The sequence below is a fragment of the Lampetra planeri genome, chromosome 74, assembly GCF_965212315.1.
Source record: "Lampetra planeri chromosome 74, kcLamPlan1.2.h2, whole genome shotgun sequence".
NCBI classification, from domain to species: Eukaryota; Metazoa; Chordata; class Hyperoartia; order Petromyzontiformes; family Petromyzontidae; genus Lampetra; species Lampetra planeri.
This window is the reverse complement of record NC_136179.1, coordinates 2,253,221-2,277,765: the sequence shown is the minus strand read 5'-3', so window position 1 is coordinate 2,277,765 and position 24,545 is coordinate 2,253,221. Positions and strand designations below refer to the sequence as shown.

General features: G+C 50.1%; 1 protein-coding gene across 1 annotated transcript in view; it reads left to right on the top strand.

Annotated features, from left to right (window-relative positions):
• Nucleotides 1-7,006: 7,006 nt before the first annotated feature.
• The window catches only part of LOC144737812 (uncharacterized), a 59,716-nt gene continuing 42,177 nt past the window's right edge, over nt 7,007-24,545 (top strand). Inside the window, exons 1-2 of the mRNA XM_078620686.1 lie at nt 7,007-7,417; nt 18,055-18,419. Coding sequence (XP_078476812.1) covers nt 7,007-7,417; nt 18,055-18,419 — 776 coding nt within the window. The remainder of the gene's footprint in view (nt 7,418-18,054; nt 18,420-24,545) is intronic.

The window sequence follows — 24,545 nt, the reverse complement described above, 5'->3', positions numbered from 1 at the left end:
CAGGCGTCACGGTATAGCAACGACGACGACGAGACAGCAACCAGCCAACACAGCCCCAAACCTCGTTCCTCCCCCTCTCTCATTCTCGGCGTGAACCTCCGCCCACACTTGGTCTCTCCTTCCCTTCTCGAACTCTATCTTGTTGTCACCACTTGTCCCTGAGTTGATGCACTGTCTTTACATCACCCACCTCTATGACCTCTACCTGAACCCGCCATGGGCGGAGCAACTTGGGGGACATACCCGGTGGCACCTGTAGGCAATGCAACCATGCCCTGTCCCCCACTGCCCATGGAAGCACGTGTTCCCGTCGCCCGAGTTATTTTCATTGGCGGCTTGCGCTCTGGTGGGGAAAGGTCCTCGTTATGAATCATTTCGCAAAGTTCAGGTCCAGAATACCGAAGTATACCGGGAATCACCTGCACTTAAAAAACATGTAAATTGATAACACTATAAACAATAACACTAAACATTAAACGACAAAAAATTATCAACTGGTTTTATAATTTATAGCACCATAAACGGAGGAACGGTATATAAATCTCATTAGAAGTATTAAAATCGCACTCTACACATATGTATGTAAATTATCTGTTCGATCGAACCGGGGGTCGGATATGTGAACTGTGGGGGGTACAGGGCAAGAATCGCATTCAAATTTTAGAATAACAATAAACTCTCAAATTATAAACTCACATTGCATACTCTAACATTATAAACTCTAACAATATAACCTTTAAACTATGAGCTATACACTGCTGCTCGTTTAGGGCTTGCGCTATTGAGTTGTGTACTTCTGTGTTATCCGGAGTTGGGGACTAGTTGTGTAGTGGTTAGCGCACTACACTATGAACCCGGCGACCAGAGTTCGATTCCCAATTATAACCAACAAGCGAAGATGTGTGCCGGTTCTAGGACTCCCCAAGGTTGATTTAGCATTAAATGAATATTTGGTGCAGTGTGTAAACATCAGCACTGGGGAGACAGTTTATTTTTAAATTTGGTTTTAATCACAAATTATGTTCTGAAATGTGTGTGGGACAACTTTGATTCGCGAAGAAAATGAACGGGTAAATTATGTCATCGAATATTACCGATGATCGGTTCCCAGATATGAAAGCAAGGTGGCTCAAGCTGACGTGATTTTCCCTGATACATTTTTGCGTTTCCCCATTAGTTGCGGCAGACAGTATAACCCACTTGAGCGAGTGAGCGCGTACAGGAAACTGTTCTCAGGTTTGCTTACTCATTATTTTGTCATTATCTCCTCTCCCATGGATAAGCCTTCAGTGTCATTTTTCTGTTGATTAATAAACCGTTTTTTGACATTGCCACGACCGCTCGTGAATTCCTGCTATTCCCAATTGCCAGAGGGATCCTTGCTTTAACTATCATCTCCAGTAACTGCATCATAAAAAAAAATCATAATTTTTTTAGTTCCCAAGGACATCCGCAACTGAATCTTAAGACTCGTTTTTTTCAAGGCTCCTTATTCATGGTGATCGTTTTACACAGACCAGTGTCCTCCAGAGGAATGTGGAATATTCACCACCACCGAATTAGAACTGCCAACAAAAAAAGAGCGCGTGTTATAGTAAACTATAATATTGTGAACTCTAACAATATAAGCTATGATCGATGCATTATAACGCTATAAAATAACATCATAAACTAGTGTTACAGATTAGAACACCGTACATTGAAGTGTGATATTCGAATCTCATTCGAATTCTTAGCTTCACACCGTGGTCCTCTAAGAATCACACTATGCTCGTGAGTATGTAACATGTCTGTATGTAACATGTATGTATGTAATATGTATGTGTGTAACATGTATGTATGTAATATGTATGTGTGTAACATGTATGCATGTAACATGTATGTATGTAATATGGACGTGCGAAACAAGGGTGGAATATGTGAAACGACTACAAACAGCTGGGCAGTAGAATCGGAAGTAGCTGCGTCGCCCTGGAAATGTGATGTTGCTGCTGTTGTTGTCGCTGCTGTTGTTGCTGCTGGAGTTGCTTCTGTTGCTGTGATATACGCAGGGAGGTGGTGTTCCGTGATGGCATGATGCATTTGATTAAAGCCTCTGACCAAAATCACCCGATTGACGCCCTTGATCGTCGCATTTGATCAACTCTGATATTGTAGACTCTCACATGTTAAGCTCTATCATAGTGAAACATTATATTATAGCCTATGAACTACAAACTATCCATTGTAACGCTGTAAAAATTAACCCGTAAAAAAAAAGTGTTTCACTATAAATCCTTTATATGCGTGGCGGCTAGAGTCCTCTCGTCCTCTGGCTTGAGATTGCTGCCACCTATGGGTCAGATGATTGCCTGCCACCATTAAGCAATTGGTAATGACATACAATTTTTTTCCTAAAAAGTGTAAAATTTTGGAGAAAAACATTTCACGAAAATTAATTGTCATGCACAACGAGTCTATGTGCAAAATGTCAGCTCGATTGCATCACGGGAAGTGGGTAAGAAAACGACTGAAAGATTTGCATGGTCGTAAGCGCACAAGCAAGCAAGCAAGCGCGCAAGCAAGCAAGTGAACTTAATATAAAGGATTTAAAAAGAATATTACCTATTGGGTTTCACTCCCTCGTCGAGAAGGCCGCTCTCTTCCTTTTCTAAAGTTACGTGCTAATTTCTCTGCATTCACTTTAATCGAGGACAAAGTTTTTCCATTTATTCAAAATAAGCGCACAATTACACACTGAGATGCACTTAAATATTTATGCATGAAGCAGGGATTGTGCCTTCCAAAATTAACAATCGAATGCAAATATTCTGAAAGACAAAGGATTGGATCCTAGGGGGGGAGTTATAAGGCGGCTCAGAAGCAGAGCTCAATGCCATTTCGAGAGAGAACTTGATGAGATTGGACGCTCGACTCGTCGCTCTGCTGATCGCCCTTCAACCGCGAGACAACGCAGCCTGGCGAGCACAATTGCTGTGTCGACAGTTAGGCGACTTTGCGTCGGGAGAGTTCGTGGCGACATCTTCAGACGGGTTCCAGACATCGATATACCGTGAACCTCCAAGTAAGTGTCTATTTTCGCGGATAAACTATTAAACGTGTTCGTCGTCAAATTTACGGGATTTTTTTGCGTCTCGGTTAGATGCGAGTGTCGTTCTTGTTTTAGCAGTTAACAAAATCCAAAACTCAACGCTAAACATCCTTTCGGCCGAAAGCGTACTTTTGACTCCATAACACTGCTGCTGTTTCTACGCTCACATGGACAAGAGACTCTCTCCACAGCCCCACGCACACGGAGGCAAGAAGCTATTCAATTGCTCTCTGTGTAGAAAGGCATTTTCACGGCCATCAAGTCTTAAGAGACACCAGAGAACACACACGGGTGAGAAGCCATTCCTGTGCCCTGTGTGTGGGAAGATATTTGCACACTCCTCAACTCTTCAAGACCATCAGAGAACACACATGGGAGAGAAGCCATTCCTGTGCTCTGTGTGTGGAAAGGCATTTGCACACTCGTCAACTCTTCAAGACCATCAGAGAACGCACACGGGCGAGAAGCCATTCCTGTGCCCTGTGTGTGGCAAGACATTTACAAAGTCATCAGATCTTCAGAGTCATCAGAGAACACACACGGGTGAGAAGCCATTCCTGTGCCCTGTGTGTGGGAAGGCATTTGCACACTCGTCAACTCTTCAAGACCATCAGAGAACACACACGGGAGAGAAGCCATTCCTGTGCCCTGTGTGTGGGAAGGCATTTGCACAGTCATCACATCTTCAGAGTCATCAGAGAACACACACGGACGAGAAGCCATTCCTGTGCTTTGTGTGTGGGAGAGCATTTGCACGGTCATCAGCCATGAACAGGCACCAGAAGGTCCACAATGATAGTAAACTGAAATCAAAAGCTGAAATTCAAGGTGCTGCAATGAGTCCTGAAGAAGTTTCCACCTTCGATCCCATGCAGTTGGATCCCGAGAGATGGCTGGATGTAATGGAGTGGCTCGAGAGTCAACCAGAGAGCTCGGGGTGACTGAAAAAATATTATGTCATGTGGTTATACCTTTTAATCCGTATCGAGTACTTTTGTGTGTAATTTTGACCATTTTAGTTTTACAGTTTTTTTAGAGTTTAATGACGTGCACAGTGGTGGTTTGTAATGTTATCGGATTACTTGCCGAAGTGGTGTGATGAGCACTGGTTGTGAGAGGGTTCAATTGTAGTCGTTAAGTGTTCCTGTTGAGCTAAAGTTGGAATGCCTCTCTAGGTACATCTTTACTCAACATTTTAAACGATTTTTTTCAAGTACATAGCTTTTTTTATTGGTATTAATGGCCTTTAGATAGCCTATGTCAGGATGTACATTGATGACTCGTTCGTTGGATATTTGTCCTTGACTTCAACATAGACGCACAGTGAACAAACGTGGTGAACTAATAAGGAAATCATGGGGAATGAAACTTTAACGCTTTGGTATTCCTGGAACGGAAATGGTTTGCATTGTACTGGAAATGTAATAAATATTCCCTTCGAGTTTTGACGTGAAATTATTGCAGATGTATAAAAACGTATTTTTAACAAATGTTTGTCCAGTCTTTATTTTATAATGTTCCTAGCAAAAACATGTTAAGAGAATTTCAGGTGGAGGATCTCCATCACACAAGTGTGCCCTTAACCGGCAGCATCTTGGCTGTCTACCCGATTAACACGTGTTCCTTGATAGACAAATCCTAAAAACAGACGTTAGTAGCAGTTAGAAGAAATCAACACCTAGCACCTTCAACTATACACATTATACATCCAACTCGTAAATGGAGCGGTATATGACAGCCTTCGCTGCTGTCGACGGGGCCAAGCAGCGAGTGTTTAACGCCATTGTTTCAGAATCCGTGTCATCACCCGATCACAGCGCTTACCCAAACTGCATCTCCCCAACAAGGCAGCCTTCCCTATGCTGTGTATTTTAGCAGTTTATTTACAGACGCACTTGAAGATAACAATTCGTCTAGAAAAGGCAGGCGACTTGTTCTACCAACAGGATTTCAAATTTCTACCGAAAGAAGTATGAGTTCATTCATGAGTAGTATTTACTAAGCCCCGATGGCACTAACCTACACACAGTTATGATTAAGCAAAGTAAACATTAGTCGCTCATCCCAGCTCAGACATGATCATAGCAAATATTTCAAAATCCGTGTCGGGTCCCACGAGAACAGGGCACGTCCACAAACTCTCAAATTATAAACTCACATTGCATACTCTAACATTATAAACTCTAACAATATAACCTTTAAACTATGAGCTATACATTGCAACGCTTTAAAATAACACTACAAACTAGTGTTATAGTAAACTATAATGTTGTGAACTCTAACAATATAAGCTATGTGCGATACATTATAACGCTATAAAATTACATCATAAACTAGTGTTACAGATTAGAACAACGTACATTGAAGTGTGATTTTCGACTCTCATTCGAATTCTTAGCTTCACACCGTGATCCTCTAAGAATCACACTATGCTCGTGAGTATGTAACATGTCTGTATGTAACATGTATGTATGTAATATGTATGTGTGTAACATGTATGTATGTAATATGTATGTGTGTAACATGTATGCATGTAACATGTATGTATGTAATATGGACGTGCGAAACAAGGGTGGAATATGTGAAACGACTACAAACAGCTGGGCAGCAGAATCGGAAGTAGCTGCGTCGCCCTGGAAATGTGATGTTGCTGCTGTTGTTGTCGCTGCTGTTGTTGCTGCTGTAGTTGCTTCTGTTGCTGTGATATACGCAGGGAGGTGGTGTTCCGTGATGGGATGATGCATTTGATTAAAGCCTCTGACCAAAATCACCCGATTGACGCCCTTGATCGTCGCATTTGATCAACTCTGATATTGTAGACTCTCACATGTTAAGCTCTATCATAGTGAAACATTATATTATAACCTATGAACTACAAACTATCCATTGTAAAGCTGTAAAAATTAACCCGTAAAAACTAAGTTTTTCACTATAAATCCTTTATATGCGTGGCGGCTAGAGTCCTCTCGTCCTCTGGCTTGAGATTGCTGCCACCTATGGGTCAGATGATTGCCTGCCACCATTAAGCAATTGGTAATGACATACAATTTTTTTCCTAAAAAGTGTAAAATTTTGGAGAAAAACATTTCACGAAAATTAATTGTCATGCACAACGAGTCTATGTGCAAAATGTCAGCTCGATTGCATCACGGGAAGTGGGTAAGAAAACGACTGAAAGATTTGCACGGTCGTAAGCGCGCAAGCAAGCAAGCGCGCAAGCAAGCAAGTGAACTTAATATAAAGGATTTAAAAAGAATATTACCTATTGGGTTTCACTCCCTCGTCGAGAAGGCCGCTCTCTTCCTTTTCTAAAGTTACGTGCTAATTTCTCTGCATTCACTTTAATCGAGGACAAAGTTTTTCCATTTATTCAAAATAAGCGCACAATTACACACTGAGATGCACTTAAATATTTATGCATGAAGCAGGGATTGTGCCTTCCAAAATTAACAATCGAATGCAAATATTCTGAAAGACAAAGGATTGGATCCTAGGGGGGAGTTATAAGGCGGCTCAGAAGCAGAGCTCAATGCCATTTCGAGAGAGAACTTGATGAGGTTGGACGCTCGACTCGTCGCTCTGCTGATCGCCCTTCAACCGCGAGACAACGCAGCCTGGCGAGCACAATTGCTGTGTCGACAGTTAGGCGACTTTGCGTCGGGAGAGTTCGTGGCGACATCTTCAGACGGGTTCCAGACATCGATATACCGTGAATCTCCAAGTAAGTGTCTATTTTCGCGGATAAACTATTAAACGTGTTCGTCGTCAAATTTACGGGATTTTTTTGCGTCTCGGTTAGATGCGAGTGTCGTTCTTGTTTTAGCAGTTAACAAAATCCAAAACTCAACGCTAAACATCCTTTCGGCCGAAAGCGTACTTTTGACTCCATAACACTGCTGCTGTTTCTACGCTCACATGGACAAGAGACTCTCTCCACAGCCCCACGCACACGGAGGCAAGAAGCTATTCAATTGCTCTCTGTGTAGAAAGGCATTTTCACGGCCATCAAGTCTTAAGAGACACCAGAGAACACACACGGGCGAGAAGCCATTCCTGTGCCCTGTGTGTGGCAAGACATTTACAAAGTCATCAGATCTTCAGAGTCATCAGAGAACACACACGGGTGAGAAGCCATTCCTGTGCCCTGTGTGTGGGAAGGCATTTGCACACTCGTCAACTCTTCAAGACCATCAGAGAACACACACGGGAGAGAAGCCATTCCTGTGCCCTGTGTGTGGGAAGGCATTTGCACAGTCATCACATCTTCAGAGTCATCAGAGAACACACACGGACGAGAAGCCATTCCTGTGCTCTGTGTGTGGGAGAGCATTTGCACGGTCATCAGCCATGAACAGGCACCAGAAGGTCCACAATGATAGTAAACTGAAATCAAAAGCTGAAATTCAAGGTGCTGCAATGAGTCCTGAAGAAGTTTCCACCTTCGATCCCATGCAGTTGGATCCCGAGAGATGGCTGGATGTAATGGAGTGGCTCGAGAGTCAACCAGAGAGCTCGGGGTGACTGAAAAAATATTATGTCATGTGGTTATACCTTTTAATCCGTATCGAGTACTTTTGTGTGTAATTTTGACCATTTTAGTTTTACAGTTTTTGTGAGTTTAATTACGTGCACAGTGGTGGTTTGTAATGTTATCGGATTACTTGCCGAAGTGGTGTGATGAGCACTGGTTGTGAGATGGTTCAATTGTAGTCGTTAAGTGTTCCTGTTGAGCTAAAGTTGGAATGCCTCTCTAGGTACATCTTTACTCAACATTTTAAACGATTTTTTTCAAGTACATAGCTTTTTTTATTGGTATTAATGGCCTTTAGATAGCCTATGTCAGGATGTACATTGATGACTCGTTCGTTGGATATTTGTCCTTGACTTCAACATAGACGCACAGTGAACAAACGTGGTGAACTAATAAGGAAATCATGGGGAATGAAACTTTAACGCTTTGGTATTCCTGGAACGGAAATGGTTTGCATTGTACTGGAAATGTAATAAATATTCCCTTCGAGTTTTGACGTGAAATTATTGCAGTTGTATATGTAATGTAGTAACTCGGCGGGAGACGACTTCACGGGTAACACACTCTTTATTTTATCAAACTTGGTTACAGGTGACTAACACCTACTTGTATCTCGGGTGACAAACACCCACTTAGCTACTTGGCGACTAACGCCCACTGAGCTACTCGGATGACCAACATCCACTTAGTACTCGGGTGACAAACACCCACTTAGCTACTTGGCGACTAACGCCCACTGAGCTACTCGGATGACCAACATCCACTTAGCTACTCGGCGACTAACGCCACTGGGCTACTCGGATGACCAACATCCACTTAGTACTCGGGTGACAACCACCCACTTAGCTACTTGGCGACTAACGCCCACTGAGCTACTCGGATGACCAACATCCACTTAGCTACTCGGCGACTAACGCCACTGAGCTACTCGGATGACTAACATCCACTTAGCTACTCGGCGACTAACGCCACTGAGCTACTCGGATGACTAACATCCACTTAGCTACTCGGCGACTAACGCCACTGAGCTACTCGGATGACCAACATCCACTTAGCGACTAAGTCTTCAGCTCCGTCTTCGGGTCTTCAACTGGGTAACTCTCCCCGAGTGCTCTCGCGCGTCCCCCTTTATACCCCACCTGCGGACGTCGCTGCGAGCACCCACTTATTCGACCAATCGCCGGGCGCTGGCTACGATCCTCTTTTCCCACATCTCATCGTGCCTCACCACTCACGCCGCGCCGCCCCGTCATCTGTCACTCCCGGCGCGCGCGTCCACACCACGCCCACAACGCGTGCCCAACCCCGCACCCCGCGCCGCCCCGTGATCCATCACTGTCACAGTCGGCGCACGTCAATACCACCACTACATCACCCCCTACCACATAGCTCGCAGCCGCCCCGGCTGCTACAAAAATATACAAACCCTCCCTGTGTGCCCCGTAACACAACACAACAACAAGAACAACAACTAAGCTAACAACACAACACGACGCGAACACCACCATCCGCAACCCTCAACCAATGCCACCGCGACAATAGAACAATATATACAAACCGGCGAGTGACAATAGCAATGTGTATACAAAAAAAATAAATGGAAAATTTTTTTTTTCTTTCGACTCGTGCAGTGTCCCCTTTTCTTCCGAGCGTCCCTACAACGGGACATTACCCCGGCAGAGGGGAACACCGGGCGAGCTCGGTGTAGAGCACAAAAAAACCGTCCTCATGAAAATTGTTGAGACCTAGCCCGAGTCCGCCTTGCCGGTCCGTCGTACGGCACCAGACGCGGTTGAACGTCCGGTGGTGCCGGCGGTTCAGGAAGACATCGGCCAGGCATCGAGGACTCGTGCGTGCCCCGGGGTTCAGGCTCTCGACGGTCAGCAGCCGTCAAGCCCGAGGCACCTGGGGGTGGGTCAGGTGGAGACACGTGAGGATCAGCCTGCGACACCTCCCTCCCCGAGTCGACGGTCACATCACACGCCCGGTCGTCACGGCACAGAACGGGGTCACACGGTGCCGCATAGGGCTTCAGTCGGGAGGGGTGCACATACCAACGGCGTTTCCCCCATTTAATCTGTATACTCTGGGGCCGTGCAACCCGCACAATTTCCACCGGTCCCCTCCAAGGTCTCAACAACTTGGGGGACGTAGCCAACGGTGCATGTGGACAATGCAGCCAGGCCTTATCGCCTGGTTTCCAATCATGCGTATGCACCCTCCGCTCATGCAATTTCTCGTTTGCAATTTGCCGCGACCGCGAATTCAACCTTGCCCCCTCCCGCGCTTCAGTCAATTTGGCGATATTAAATTTGATGTGGTCTGCCAATTTAGATTTTGCACGTGGCTGGGAAATCCCCAGTTGGACGTCCATGGCCGGATCGGCCTCCCGCCCATACATAAGAAAAAATGGGGAAAACCCTGTCGCCGCATGAGGGGCCATTCGATAGGCCGCGAGTACCCCCGGCACCTGTAAGTCCCAATCAACCTGATCGTCGCAGACCTGTTGGCACAACATAGACGTAATCGTTCTGTTCAGACGCTCAACCATCCCATCAGTCTGCGGGTGGTAGGGGGAAGTACGCACTTTCTTTGTACCCAACAGGTCGCACACCTCGCGCAACAAAACGCTCGAAAAATTCTTCCCTTGATCCGTCAGCAAGCGTTCGGGGGCGCCCTTGTCCAACACATAACCCTGGACAAAGGCGTCCGCCACCGCCGCAGCCGACTGGTTGGCGAGCGGCCATGCCATAGGCCATCGGGTGAAGTATTCCACGCCAACCAGCAGGAACCTATTTCCCCTTGGTGTAACCGGAAAGGGCCCCAAGATGTCCAACGCTACCAATTCGTTTATACGCGAAACCTGAATGGATTGCAGCGGTGGATTAGCTGCCAATGGTGGCGGTTTCCTTTTGGCGCACCCTACGCATCCCTTAAGAATATTCGCCACGTCGTTACCCATCCCCGGCCAATAATAGTCTCGCTGGATTAGGGCGAGCGTTTTGTGAAAACCCAGATGCATGAGCCGTTCATGAGCTGCCAGAACAACCCTACCCCGCATAGCAACAGGCACAACGAGCACGTGACGCCGGGACATGTTGTCCCACCTCATCAACAGGCCCTGTCTGCACACCCAGGAACCGACCCGAGCCTCCCCTTGTTCGGGAGCGCCAACTTTCCGACGCAGCGTAAGTAGGGAGCTGTCGGACATCTGGAGGCGGCCCCACTCAATGAGGGGCAACGACAACAGCGAATCCCTCCCCGTGGGGGCGTCCTCTCCCGGGGTGTCAGTGGCGGCGAGCGCAACTCCCGGGGTGCCGGCGACCGGGGGTTTGCACCGCGCTGATCCCAACAAACATGTGCAGTCCGTGCACGGCGGCAACCGCGACAAGGCGTCCGCGTTTGAGTGCCGCAACCCCTTGCGGTAAATCGTCGTGAATTGGTAGTCTTGAAGGACCTCCAACCATCGGGACAATTGGCCCGATGGCTGCGCCACGCGCATAGCGTATTGTAGAGCCGCATGGTCCGTCCGGACCGTAAAATGACGGCCGTAAAGATACGGCCTGAATTGCTGTGTAAAAAACACAATGGCTAACAATTCACGACGAGTTACGCAATAGCGTTGTTCCGCGGGGGAAAGAACCCTACTACCGTAGGCGACCACCCGTTCAACCCCCCCGACCAACTGTGAGAGCACCCCCCCGATACCCGTATTGCTGGCGTCCGTGTCAAGCAAAAACGGTTGTGTGAAATCGGGGTAACACAAGGGGGGAGCCTGCACCAAAGCGTCACGGAGGGAGCAGAACGCATCCTCCTCCTCTGCCCCCCAGTGAAACCTCACACCCTTAGCCGTCAAAGCGTGCAGGGGCTTGGCTATGGTGGCAAATTGCTTGACAAAACGACGGTAATAGGAGGCAAAACCAATGAAACTACGAACCTCCGTGACCGAGGTTGGCGTTGGCCATGAGCTGACGCAATGCGTCTTAGCAGGGTCCGTCGAGATCCCTGAACGACTCACGATATGGCCCAAATACCTGACCGATTCCCGAAGCAGAAAACATTTAGCCGGTTTAAATTTAAGCTTAGCGGAACGCATCCTGAGGAACACCGCTCTCAGTCGCTGGAGGTGCTCCTCGAAAGTCCGACTAAAGACGATAATATCGTCAAGATAAATCAAACAGGTATCCCATTGGAGGCCCGACAAAACTAATTCCATGAGTCTCTGGAACGTGGCGGGAGCGGAATGTAAGCCCATGGGCAAACGGTTGAATTCAAAAAGGCCCCCAGGTGTCCGGAAAGCAGTTTTAGGTTTAGACTCGTTATCGAGTGGCAATTGCCAAAATCCAGAAAGCAGATCGAGTGTGGAAAAAAACTGCGCTCCCGCCAAGGCATCCAGCGACTCATCCATCCTGGGGAGCGGATACGCATCCGCCATCGAGATTTTGTTTAAGCGGCGGAAATCGACACAAAACCGCAAGGACCCGTCCTGTTTCTTTACTAGGACAATAGGAGCACCCCACGGACTAGAAGAGGGCGAAATGATATCGGCCGCCAACATATCATTAACCGCCGATTGCACATGTTCCTTCTCGGCCGGGCTGAGCCGGAAGGGATTCTGACGAATAGGGGCCGCGTCCCCTGTAGCTATGTGGTGGCGCAACAGGTCAGTGCAGCCGATATCGTACTTATGTTTGCTGAACACGTCAGCAAACTCGATGAGCAAACCCCTCAATGCTCCCAATTGCACCCCGGACAAGTTAGCAGAACCCGCACACAGCGAGTCCAACCACTCAGTCCCCTCATCACTTTGAGGATGCGACTCGACAGTAAAATCTGCTTGAGCCACGAGCCGTTCCTCAACGGGCAGCGGCGCGGCGTGAGCCAGCACCGTTCCCTGCGCAATTACGGCCGGCCGCGACCCCGTATTCAGGACCATTACGAACGGCTCACTGTCCCCTCTCACCACGGTTTGAGCAACCGCTAAGTCGAGGCCCTTACTGGCTCTGTTTGACGGCCCCAACAGCACCCCCTGTGCCTCCGCACCCACCTCGAGTGGCTTCCTGAACCGAAGGGGTACTAACATTTGCGATCCCGGGGGTACCCGTACAGTGTGAGTCGCCAGCGCCTGCACCATCGCACAAACCGTGCGCACTTTGATAGGGCTCGACAAGAAGGCAACCCGCCGACCTGACGGAAGCTCTATGCAGGCCTGATCAATAAGAATTTTGATGGGCATTTTTGACAAAAAGTCCGTACCTAGCAAACAGGGAACGGCCAGCGATGATGATACAAAAATAGGGCCCGCTAATTTAATGTCCCCAATGCAAATAGTCGCCCGAATCTGGCCGATGATCCCCAGGGATCCCCCATTCGCCGCATAAAATGGCACGTCTACTGGCAGAAGGGGTCTACTTTGGACGGGAAGAATGTTATAAATAAGGTCCGAGATGATGGTGGCCGACGCACCCGTGTCAACAAGCACCCGGACCTCAACCCCGTCAATGAACCCCGTTACCACGGACGACCCGGCTGACGCAGCCACGATCCTGTGGGCCAATTCGGACCACTCGACTGCTTGCGGGCCGCGTACGGACCCCCCTCGCCGAATTGAACCCCCGGCACCCAGCCGCGAACCCCCCACCGCGAAGCGGCGACCCGAATGTGCCGTGTTTGTGGACCGAACGTGTGAGGTGCCGCGACTTGCCGGGTTTTGTTGGGATGACTTGTGGCCCTGGTCGTCGTCCCGACGTGGTCCTGCGGCGCGTGGACGCGGGGCCCGGCACCCGGCTGCGACGTAACCCCGAAGGCCGCAGTTGTAGCAGACGACGGACGTCGTAGGTTTCGGTTGCTCCAGCTTGCGGGGCGAACGTGTGGGCGAACGACCTCCCGTTCTCCACTCCCCCGGACACGATGCAGCGAAGCCCCGCTCCTGCACCGCAGCTGGCTGAGGTTCGGCGATCGTGGCGGCCAGTGCCGCATTCCCCGGCCATTTGCAGACGACCCCCGGCTTGCGTTTGAGGACCTCGTACGCGTGAATGCTCGTGGCGATCGCCAGGGAGCAGATCTCCATCTCGTCTGCCACGTTGATGGGGACCCCCAACTCGTGGGCCAACACCAGCAGCTGCTCCGTCACCATGGCGTCCTTCCCCTCCTTATCCATGCGGGGAAAAGCCGCGTCCGCCAAGGCGAGCAGTGCCGTGCGGTAGGCTAGCGTCGTTTCCCCAGCCACCTTCCGCCGATCGTAGAACTGGTGGCGGCACGTGGAGGGCGGCCCGAACACCTTCGCCATCAGGTGTAGTGCGGCCTGGAGCGTAGAGCGGGACGACCTTGCAGCAGATGTGAAGGCTGCAAGCGCGTCGTCGTCAAGCATCGCTGGCAACGCACGCAGGGCAGTGGTGTCGGACCACCCCGACATCTCCTGATGAGCGAGGAACCTTCGTTGGAAGGCTCCCCAGTCGCCCCCATCCGCCTTGAACGCCGACAGCGCGGGCAATCTTTGCTGGAGGACCCGATCGTCGTCGACGTCGGAGAGATATTCCCGCGCTCCGCTGGAGTTGTGTAAAATGTCGGCTCGGTTGTCAGGCGCAAAATGGAGGGCTCCGGCGCGCGCCGATGACGTGGGCTGCGCTGCGCGGAGGTGTCCGGCCACGTGGCGTCCGTCTTTCCCGCCAATCGGTGGCGGCCCCCCAAAAACGGCGGCAACTTTCAGACTTTTGGCGCGAAGCGCCTTTTGGCGGGAATCCTCCACCGTCGCTTCCTCCACGACCCCCGCAGCCGTTTTTCCGCTCGCCGGAACGGAGATGTCGGCCAAGACAGCGGCGGCGGCGAGTAGCAACTCCGCCAACCGGGCGTGCGCGTCCTGGAGGCCGGTGTCGGAGGCAAGCGGAGCGTCGGCCATCACCGCGAAGTGCTGCATCGGCGGCAACTCCTCGTCCTCTACTCCCGAGGTCGGTGTCCCCGGTACGCCGTCGTCATCCCGACCTCGCTCGTGGGTACGGGTAGTCTTCCTTGTGTCCATACTTCTTGAAGACAGGTTTACTTCTGACGCCAGTTGTAATGTAGTAACTCGGCGGGAGACGACTTCACGGGTAACACACTCTTTATTTTATCAAACTTGGTTACAGGTGACTAACACCTACTTGTATCTCGGGTGACAAACACCCACTTAGCTACTTGGCGACTAACGCCCACTGAGCTACTCGGATGACCAACATCCACTTAGTACTCGGGTGACAAACACCCACTTAGCTACTTGGCGACTAACGCCCACTGAGCTACTCGGATGACCAACATCCACTTAGCTACTCGGCGACTAACGCCACTGGGCTACTCGGATGACCAACATCCACTTAGTACTCGGGTGACAACCACCCACTTAGCTACTTGGCGACTAACGCCCACTGAGCTACTCGGATGACCAACATCCACTTAGCTACTCGGCGACTAACGCCACTGAGCTACTCGGATGACTAACATCCACTTAGCTACTCGGCGACTAACGCCACTGAGCTACTCGGATGACTAACATCCACTTAGCTACTCGGCGACTAACGCCACTGAGCTACTCGGATGACCAACATCCACTTAGCGACTAAGTCTTCAGCTCCGTCTTCGGGTCTTCAACTGGGTAACTCTCCCCGAGTGCTCTCGCGCGTCCCCCTTTATACCCCACCTGCGGACGTCGCTGCGAGCACCCACTTATTCGACCAATCGCCGGGCGCTGGCTACGATCCTCTTTTCCCACATCTCATCGTGCCTCACCACTCACGCCGCGCCGCCCCGTCATCTGTCACTCCCGGCGCGCGCGTCCACACCACGCCCACAACGCGTGCCCAACCCCGCACCCCGCGCCGCCCCGTGATCCATCACTGTCACAGTCGGCGCACGTCAATACCACCACTACATATAAAAACGTATTTTTAACAAATGTTTGTCCAGTCTTTATTTTATAATGTTCCTAGCAAAAACATGTTAAGAGAATTTCAGGTGGAGGATCTCCATCACACAAGTGTGCCCTTAACCGGCAGCATCTTGGCTGTCTACCCGATTAACACGTGTACCTAGATAGACAAATACTAAAAACAGACGTTAGTAGCAGTTAGAAGAAATCAACACCTAGCACCTTCAACTATACACATTATACATCCAACTCGTAAATGGAGCGGTATATGACAGCCTTCGCTGCTGTCGACGGGGCCAAGCAGCGAGTGTTTAACGCCATTGTTTCAGAATCCGTGTCATCACCCGATCACAGCGCTTACCCAAACTGCATCTCCCCAACAAGGCAGCCTTCCCTATGCTGTGTATTTTAGCAGTTTATTTACGGACGCACTTGAAGATAACAATTCGTCTAGAAAAGGCAGGCGACTTGTTCTACCAACAGGATTTCAAATTTCTACCGAAAGAAGTATGAGTTCATTCATGAGTAGTATTTACTAAGCCCCGATGGCACTAACCTACACACAGTTATGATTAAGCAAAGTAAACATTAGTCGCTCATCCCAGCTCAGACATGATCATAGCAAATATTTCAAAATCCGTGTCGGGTCCCACGAGAACAGGGCACGTCCACAAACTCTCAAATTATAAACTCACATTGCATACTCTAACATTATAAACTCTAACAATATAACCTTTAAACTATGAGCTATACATTGCAACGCTTTAAAATAACACTACAAACTAGTGTTATAGTAAACTATAATGTTGTGAACTCTAACAATATAAGCTATGTGCGATACATTATAACGCTATAAAATTACATCATAAACTAGTGTTACAGATTAGAACACCGTACATTGAAGTGTGATTTTCGACTCTCATTCGAATTCTTAGCTTCACACCGTGATCCTCTAAGAATCACACTATGCTCGTGAGTATGTAACATGTCTGTATGTAACATGTATGTATGTAATATGTATGTGTGTAACATGTATGTATGTAATATGTATGTGTGTAACATGTATGCATGTAACATGTATGTATGTAATATGGACGTGCGAAACAAGGGTGGAATATGTGAAACGACTACAAACAGCTGGGCAGCAGAATCGGAAGTAGCTGCGTCGCCCTGGAAATGTGATGTTGCTGCTGTTGTTGTCGCTGCTGTTGTTGCTGCTGTAGTTGCTTCTGTTGCTGTGATATACGCAGGGAGGTGGTGTTCCGTGATGGGATGATGCATTTGATTAAAGCCTCTGACCAAAATCACCCGATTGACGCCCTTGATCGTCGCATTTGATCAACTCTGATATTGTAGACTCTCACATGTTAAGCTCTATCATAGTGAAACATTATATTATAACCTATGAACTACAAACTATCCATTGTAAAGCTGTAAAAATTAACCCGTAAAAACTAAGTTTTTCACTATAAATCCTTTATATGCGTGGCGGCTAGAGTCCTCTCGTCCTCTGGCTTGAGATTGCTGCCACCTATGGGTCAGATGATTGCCTGCCACCATTAAGCAATTGGTAATGACATACAATTTTTTTCCTAAAAAGTGTAAAATTTTGGAGAAAAACATTTCACGAAAATTAATTGTCATGCACAACGAGTCTATGTGCAAAATGTCAGCTCGATTGCATCACGGGAAGTGGGTAAGAAAACGACTGAAAGATTTGCACGGTCGTAAGCGCGCAAGCAAGCAAGCAAGCGCGCAAGCAAGCAAGTGAACTTAATATAAAGGATTTAAAAAGAATATTACCTATTGGGTTTCACTCCCTCGTCGAGAAGGCCGCTCTCTTCCTTTTCTAAAGTTACGTGCTAATTTCTCTGCATTCACTTTAATCGAGGACAAAGTTTTTCCATTTATTCAAAATAAGCGCACAATTACACACTGAGATGCACTTAAATATTTATGCATGAAGCAGGGATTGTGCCTTCCAAAATTAACAATCGAATGCAAATATTCTGAAAGACAAAGGATTGGATCCTAGGGGGGGAGTTATAAGGCGGCTCAGAAGCAGAGCTCAATGCCATTTCGAGAGAGAACTTGATGAGGTTGGACGCTCGACTCGTCGCTCTGCTGATCGCCCTTCAACCGCGAGACAACGCAGCCTGGCGAGCACAATTGCTGTGTCGACAGTTAGGCGACTTTGCGTCGGGAGAGTTCGTGGCGACATCTTCAGACGGGTTCCAGACATCGATATACCGTGAATCTCCAAGTAAGTGTCTATTTTCGCGGATAAACTATTAAACGTGTTCGTCGTCAAATTTACGGGATTTTTTTGCGTCTCGGTTAGATGCGAGTGTCGTTCTTGTTTTAGCAGTTAACAAAATCCAAAACTCAACGCTAAACATCCTTTCGGCCGAAAGCGTACTTTTGACTCCATAACACTGCTGCTGTTTCTACGCTCACATGGACAAGAGACTCTCTCCACAGCCCCACGCACACGGAGGCAAGAAGCTATTCAATTGCTCTCTGTGTAGAAAGGCATTTTCACGGCCATCAAGTCTTAAGAGACACCAGAGAACACACACGGGCGAGAAGCCATTCCTGTGCCCTGTGTGTGGCAAGACATTTACAAAGTCATCAGATCTTCAGAGTCATCAGAGAACACACACGGGTGAGAAGCCATTCCTGTGCCCTGTGTGTGGGAAGGCATTTGCACACTCGTCAACTCTTCAAGACCATCAGAGAACACACACGGGAGAGAAGCCATTCCTGTGCCCTGTGTGTGGGAAGGCATTTGCACAGTCATCACATCTTCAGAGTCATCAGAGAACACACACGGACGAGAAGCCATTCCTGTGCTCTGTGTGTGGGAGAGCATTTGCACGGTCATCAGCCATGAACAGGCACCAGAAGGTCCACAATGATAGTAAACTGAAATCAAAAGCTGAAATTCAAGGTGCTGCAATGAGTCCTGAAGAAGTTTCCACCTTCGATCCCATGCAGTTGGATCCCGAGAGATGGCTGGATGTAATGGAGTGGCTCGAGAGTCAACCAGAGAGCTCGGGGTGACTGAAAAAATATTATGTCATGTGGTTATACCTTTTAATCCGTATCGAGTACTTTTGTGTGTAATTTTGACCATTTTAGTTTTACAGTTTTTGTGAGTTTAATTACGTGCACAGTGGTGGTTTGTAATGTTATCGGATTACTTGCCGAAGTGGTGTGATGAGCACTGGTTGTGAGATGGTTCAATTGTAGTCGTTAAGTGTTCCTGTTGAGCTAAAGTTGGAATGCCTCTCTAGGTACATCTTTACTCAACATTTTAAACGATTTTTTTCAAGTACATAGCTTTTTTTATTGGTATTAATGGCCTTTAGATAGCCTATGTCAGGATGTACATTGATGACTCGTTCGTTGGATATTTGTCCTTGACTTCAACATAGACGCACAGTGAACAAACGTGGTGAACTAATAAGGAAATCATGGGGAATGAAACTTTAACGCTTTGGTATTCCTGGAACGGAAATGGTTTGCATTGTACTGGAAATGTAATAAATATTCCCTTCGAGTTTTGACGTGAAATTATTGCAGTTGTATATGTAATGTAGTAACTCGGCGGGAGACGACTTCACGGGTAACACACTCTTTATTTTATCAAACTTGGTTACAGGTGACTAACACCTACTTGTATCTCGGGTGACAAACACCCACTTAGCTACTTGGCGACTAACGCCCACTGAGCTACTCGGATGACCAACATCCACTTAGTACTCGGGTGACAAACACCCACTTAGCTACTTGGCGACTAACGCCCACTGAGCTACTCGGATGACCAACATCCACTTAGCTACTCGGCGACTAACGCCACTGGGCTACTCGGATGACCAACATCCACTTAGTACTCGGGTGACAACCACCCACTTAGCTACTTGGCGACTAACGCCCACTGAGCTACTCGGATGACCAACATCCACTTAGCTACTCGGCGACTAACGCCACTGAGCTACTCGGATGACTAACATCCACTTAGCTACTCGGCGACTAACGCCACTGAGCTACTCGGATGACTAACATCCACTTAGCTACTCGGCGACTAACGCCACTGAGCTACTCGGATGACCAACATCCACTTAGCGACTAAGTCTTCAGCTCCGTCTTCGGGTCTTCAACTGGGTAACTCTCCCCGAGTGCTCTCGCGCGTCCCCCTTTATACCCCACCTGCGGACGTCGCTGCGAGCACCCACTTATTCGACCAATCGCCGGGCGCTGGCTACGATCCTCTTTTCCCACATCTCATCGTGCCTCACCACTCACGCCGCGCCGCCCCGTCATCTGTCACTCCCGGCGCGCGCGTCCACACCACGCCCACAACGCGTGCCCAACCCCGCACCCCGCGCCGCCCCGTGATCCATCACTGTCACAGTCGGCGCACGTCAATACCACCACTACATCACCCCCTACCACATAGCTCGCAGCCGCCCCGGCTGCTACAAAAATATACAAACCCTCCCTGTGTGCCCCGTAACACAACACAACAACAAGAACAACAACTAAGCTAACAACACAACACGACGCGAACACCACCATCCGCAACCCTCAACCAATGCCACCGCGACAATAGAACAATATATACAAACCGGCGAGTGACAATAGCAATGTGTATACAAAAAAAATAAATGGAAAATTTTTTTTTTCTTTCGACTCGTGCAGTGTCCCCTTTTCTTCCGAGCGTCCCTACAACGGGACATTACCCCGGCAGAGGGGAACACCGGGCGAGCTCGGTGTAGAGCACAAAAAAACCGTCCTCATGAAAATTGTTGAGACCTAGCCCGAGTCCGCCTTGCCGGTCCGTCGTACGGCACCAGACGCGGTTGAACGTCCGGTGGTGCCGGCGGTTCAGGAAGACATCGGCCAGGCATCGAGGACTCGTGCGTGCCCCGGGGTTCAGGCTCTCGACGGTCAGCAGCCGTCAAGCCCGAGGCACCTGGGGGTGGGTCAGGTGGAGACACGTGAGGATCAGCCTGCGACACCTCCCTCCCCGAGTCGACGGTCACATCACACGCCCGGTCGTCACGGCACAGAACGGGGTCACACGGTGCCGCATAGGGCTTCAGTCGGGAGGGGTGCACATACCAACGGCGTTTCCCCCATTTAATCTGTATACTCTGGGGCCGTGCAACCCGCACAATTTCCACCGGTCCCCTCCAAGGTCTCAACAACTTGGGGGACGTAGCCAACGGTGCATGTGGACAATGCAGCCAGGCCTTATCGCCTGGTTTCCAATCATGCGTATGCACCCTCCGCTCATGCAATTTCTCGTTTGCAATTTGCCGCGACCGCGAATTCAACCTTGCCCCCTCCCGCGCTTCAGTCAATTTGGCGATATTAAATTTGATGTGGTCTGCCAATTTAGATTTTGCACGTGGCTGGGAAATCCCCAGTTGGACGTCCATGGCCGGATCGGCCTCCCGCCCATACATAAGAAAAAATGGGGAAAACCCTGTCGCCGCATGAGGGGCCATTCGATAGGCCGCGAGTACCCCCGGCACCTGTAAGTCCCAATCAACCTGATCGTCGCAGACCTGTTGGCACAACATAGACGTAATCGTTCTGTTCAGACGCTCAACCATCCCATCAGTCTGCGGGTGGTAGGGGGAAGTACGCACTTTCTTTGTACCCAACAGGTCGCACACCTCGCGCAACAAAACGCTCGAAAAATTCTTCCCTTGATCCGTCAGCAAGCGTTCGGGGGCGCCCTTGTCCAACACATAACCCTGGACAAAGGCGTCCGCCACCGCCGCAGCCGACTGGTTGGCGAGCGGCCATGCCATAGGCCATCGGGTGAAGTATTCCACGCCAACCAGCAGGAACCTATTTCCCCTTGGTGTAACCGGAAAGGGCCCCAAGATGTCCAACGCTACCAATTCGTTTATACGCGAAACCTGAATGGATTGCAGCGGTGGATTAGCTGCCAATGGTGGCGGTTTCCTTTTGGCGCACCCTACGCATCCCTTAAGAATATTCGCCACGTCGTTACCCATCCCCGGCCAATAATAGTCTCGCTGGATTAGGGCGAGCGTTTTGTGAAAACCCAGATGCATGAGCCGTTCATGAGCTGCCAGAACAACCCTACCCCGCATAGCAACAGGCACAACGAGCACGTGACGCCGGGACATGTTGTCCCACCTCATCAACAGGCCCTGTCTGCACACCCAGGAACCAACCCGAGCCTCCCCTTGTTCGGGAGCGCCAACTTTCCGACGCAGCGTAAGTAGGGAGCTGTCGGACATCTGGAGGCGGCCCCACTCAATGAGGGGCAACGACAACAGCGAATCCCTCCCCGTGGGGGCGTCCTCTCCCGGGGTGTCAGTGGCGGCGAGCGCAACTCCCGGGGTGCCGGCGACCGGGGGTTTGCACCGCGCTGATCCCAACAAACATGTGCAGTCCGTGCACGGCGGCAACCGCGACAAGGCGTCCGCGTTTGAGTGCCGCAACCCCTTGCGGTAAATCGTCGTGAATTGGTAGTCTTGAAGGACCTCCAACCATCGGGACAATTGGCCCGATGGCTGCGCCACGCGCATAGCGTATTGTAGAGCCGCATGGTCCGTCCGGACCGTAAAATGACGGCCGTAAAGATACGGCCTGAATTGCTGTGTAAAAAACACAATGGCTAACAATTCACGACGAGTTACGCAATAGCGTTGTTCCGCGGGGGAAAGAACCCTACTACCGTAGGCGACCACCCGTTCAACCCCCCCGACCAACTGTGAGAGCACCCCCCCGATACCCGTATTGCTGGCGTCCGTGTCAAGCAAAAACGGTTGTGTGAAATCGGGGTAACACAAGGGGGGAGCCTGCACCAAAGCGTCACGGAGGGAGCAGAACGCATCCTCCTCCTCTGCCCCCCAGTGAAACCTCACACCCTTAGCCGTCAAAGCGTGCAGGGGCTTGGCTATGGTGGCAAATTGCTTGACAAAACGACGGTAATAGGAGGCAAAACCAATGAAACTACGAACCTCCGTGACCGAGGTTGGCGTTGGCCATGAGCTGACGCAATGCGTCTTAGCAGGGTCCGTCGAGATCCCTGAACGACTCACGATATGGCCCAAATACCTGACCGATTCCCGAAGCAGAAAACATTTAGCCGGTTTAAATTTAAGCTTAGCGGAACGCATCCTGAGGAACACCGCTCTCAGTCGCTGGAGGTGCTCCTCGAAAGTCCGACTAAAGACGATAATATCGTCAAGATAAATCAAACAGGTATCCCATTGGAGGCCCGACAAAACTAATTCCATGAGTCTCTGGAACGTGGCGGGAGCGGAATGTAAGCCCATGGGCAAACGGTTGAATTCAAAAAGGCCCCCAGGTGTCCGGAAAGCAGTTTTAGGTTTAGACTCGTTATCGAGTGGCAATTGCCAAAATCCAGAAAGCAGATCGAGTGTGGAAAAAAACTGCGCTCCCGCCAAGGCATCCAGCGACTCATCCATCCTGGGGAGCGGATACGCATCCGCCATCGAGATTTTGTTTAAGCGGCGGAAATCGACACAAAACCGCAAGGACCCGTCCTGTTTCTTTACTAGGACAATAGGAGCACCCCACGGACTAGAAGAGGGCGAAATGATATCGGCCGCCAACATATCATTAACCGCCGATTGCACATGTTCCTTCTCGGCCGGGCTGAGCCGGAAGGGATTCTGACGAATAGGGGCCGCGTCCCCTGTAGCTATGTGGTGGCGCAACAGGTCAGTGCAGCCGATATCGTACTTATGTTTGCTGAACACGTCAGCAAACTCGATGAGCAAACCCCTCAATGCTCCCAATTGCACCCCGGACAAGTTAGCAGAACCCGCACACAGCGAGTCCAACCACTCAGTCCCCTCATCACTTTGAGGATGCGACTCGACAGTAAAATCTGCTTGAGCCACGAGCCGTTCCTCAACGGGCAGCGGCGCGGCGTGAGCCAGCACCGTTCCCTGCGCAATTACGGCCGGCCGCGACCCCGTATTCAGGACCATTACGAACGGCTCACTGTCCCCTCTCACCACGGTTTGAGCAACCGCTAAGTCGAGGCCCTTACTGGCTCTGTTTGACGGCCCCAACAGCACCCCCTGTGCCTCCGCACCCACCTCGAGTGGCTTCCTGAACCGAAGGGGTACTAACATTTGCGATCCCGGGGGTACCCGTACAGTGTGAGTCGCCAGCGCCTGCACCATCGCACAAACCGTGCGCACTTTGATAGGGCTCGACAAGAAGGCAACCCGCCGACCTGACGGAAGCTCTATGCAGGCCTGATCAATAAGAATTTTGATGGGCATTTTTGACAAAAAGTCCGTACCTAGCAAACAGGGAACGGCCAGCGATGATGATACAAAAATAGGGCCCGCTAATTTAATGTCCCCAATGCAAATAGTCGCCCGAATCTGGCCGATGATCCCCAGGGATCCCCCATTCGCCGCATAAAATGGCACGTCTACTGGCAGAAGGGGTCTACTTTGGACGGGAAGAATGTTATAAATAAGGTCCGAGATGATGGTGGCCGACGCACCCGTGTCAACAAGCACCCGGACCTCAACCCCGTCAATGAACCCCGTTACCACGGACGACCCGGCTGACGCAGCCACGATCCTGTGGGCCAATTCGGACCACTCGACTGCTTGCGGGCCGCGTACGGACCCCCCTCGCCGAATTGAACCCCCGGCACCCAGCCGCGAACCCCCCACCGCGAAGCGGCGACCCGAATGTGCCGTGTTTGTGGACCGAACGTGTGAGGTGCCGCGACTTGCCGGGTTTTGTTGGGATGACTTGTGGCCCTGGTCGTCGTCCCGACGTGGTCCTGCGGCGCGTGGACGCGGGGCCCGGCACCCGGCTGCGACGTAACCCCGAAGGCCGCAGTTGTAGCAGACGACGGACGTCGTAGGTTTCGGTTGCTCCAGCTTGCGGGGCGAACGTGTGGGCGAACGACCTCCCGTTCTCCACTCCCCCGGACACGATGCAGCGAAGCCCCGCTCCTGCACCGCAGCTGGCTGAGG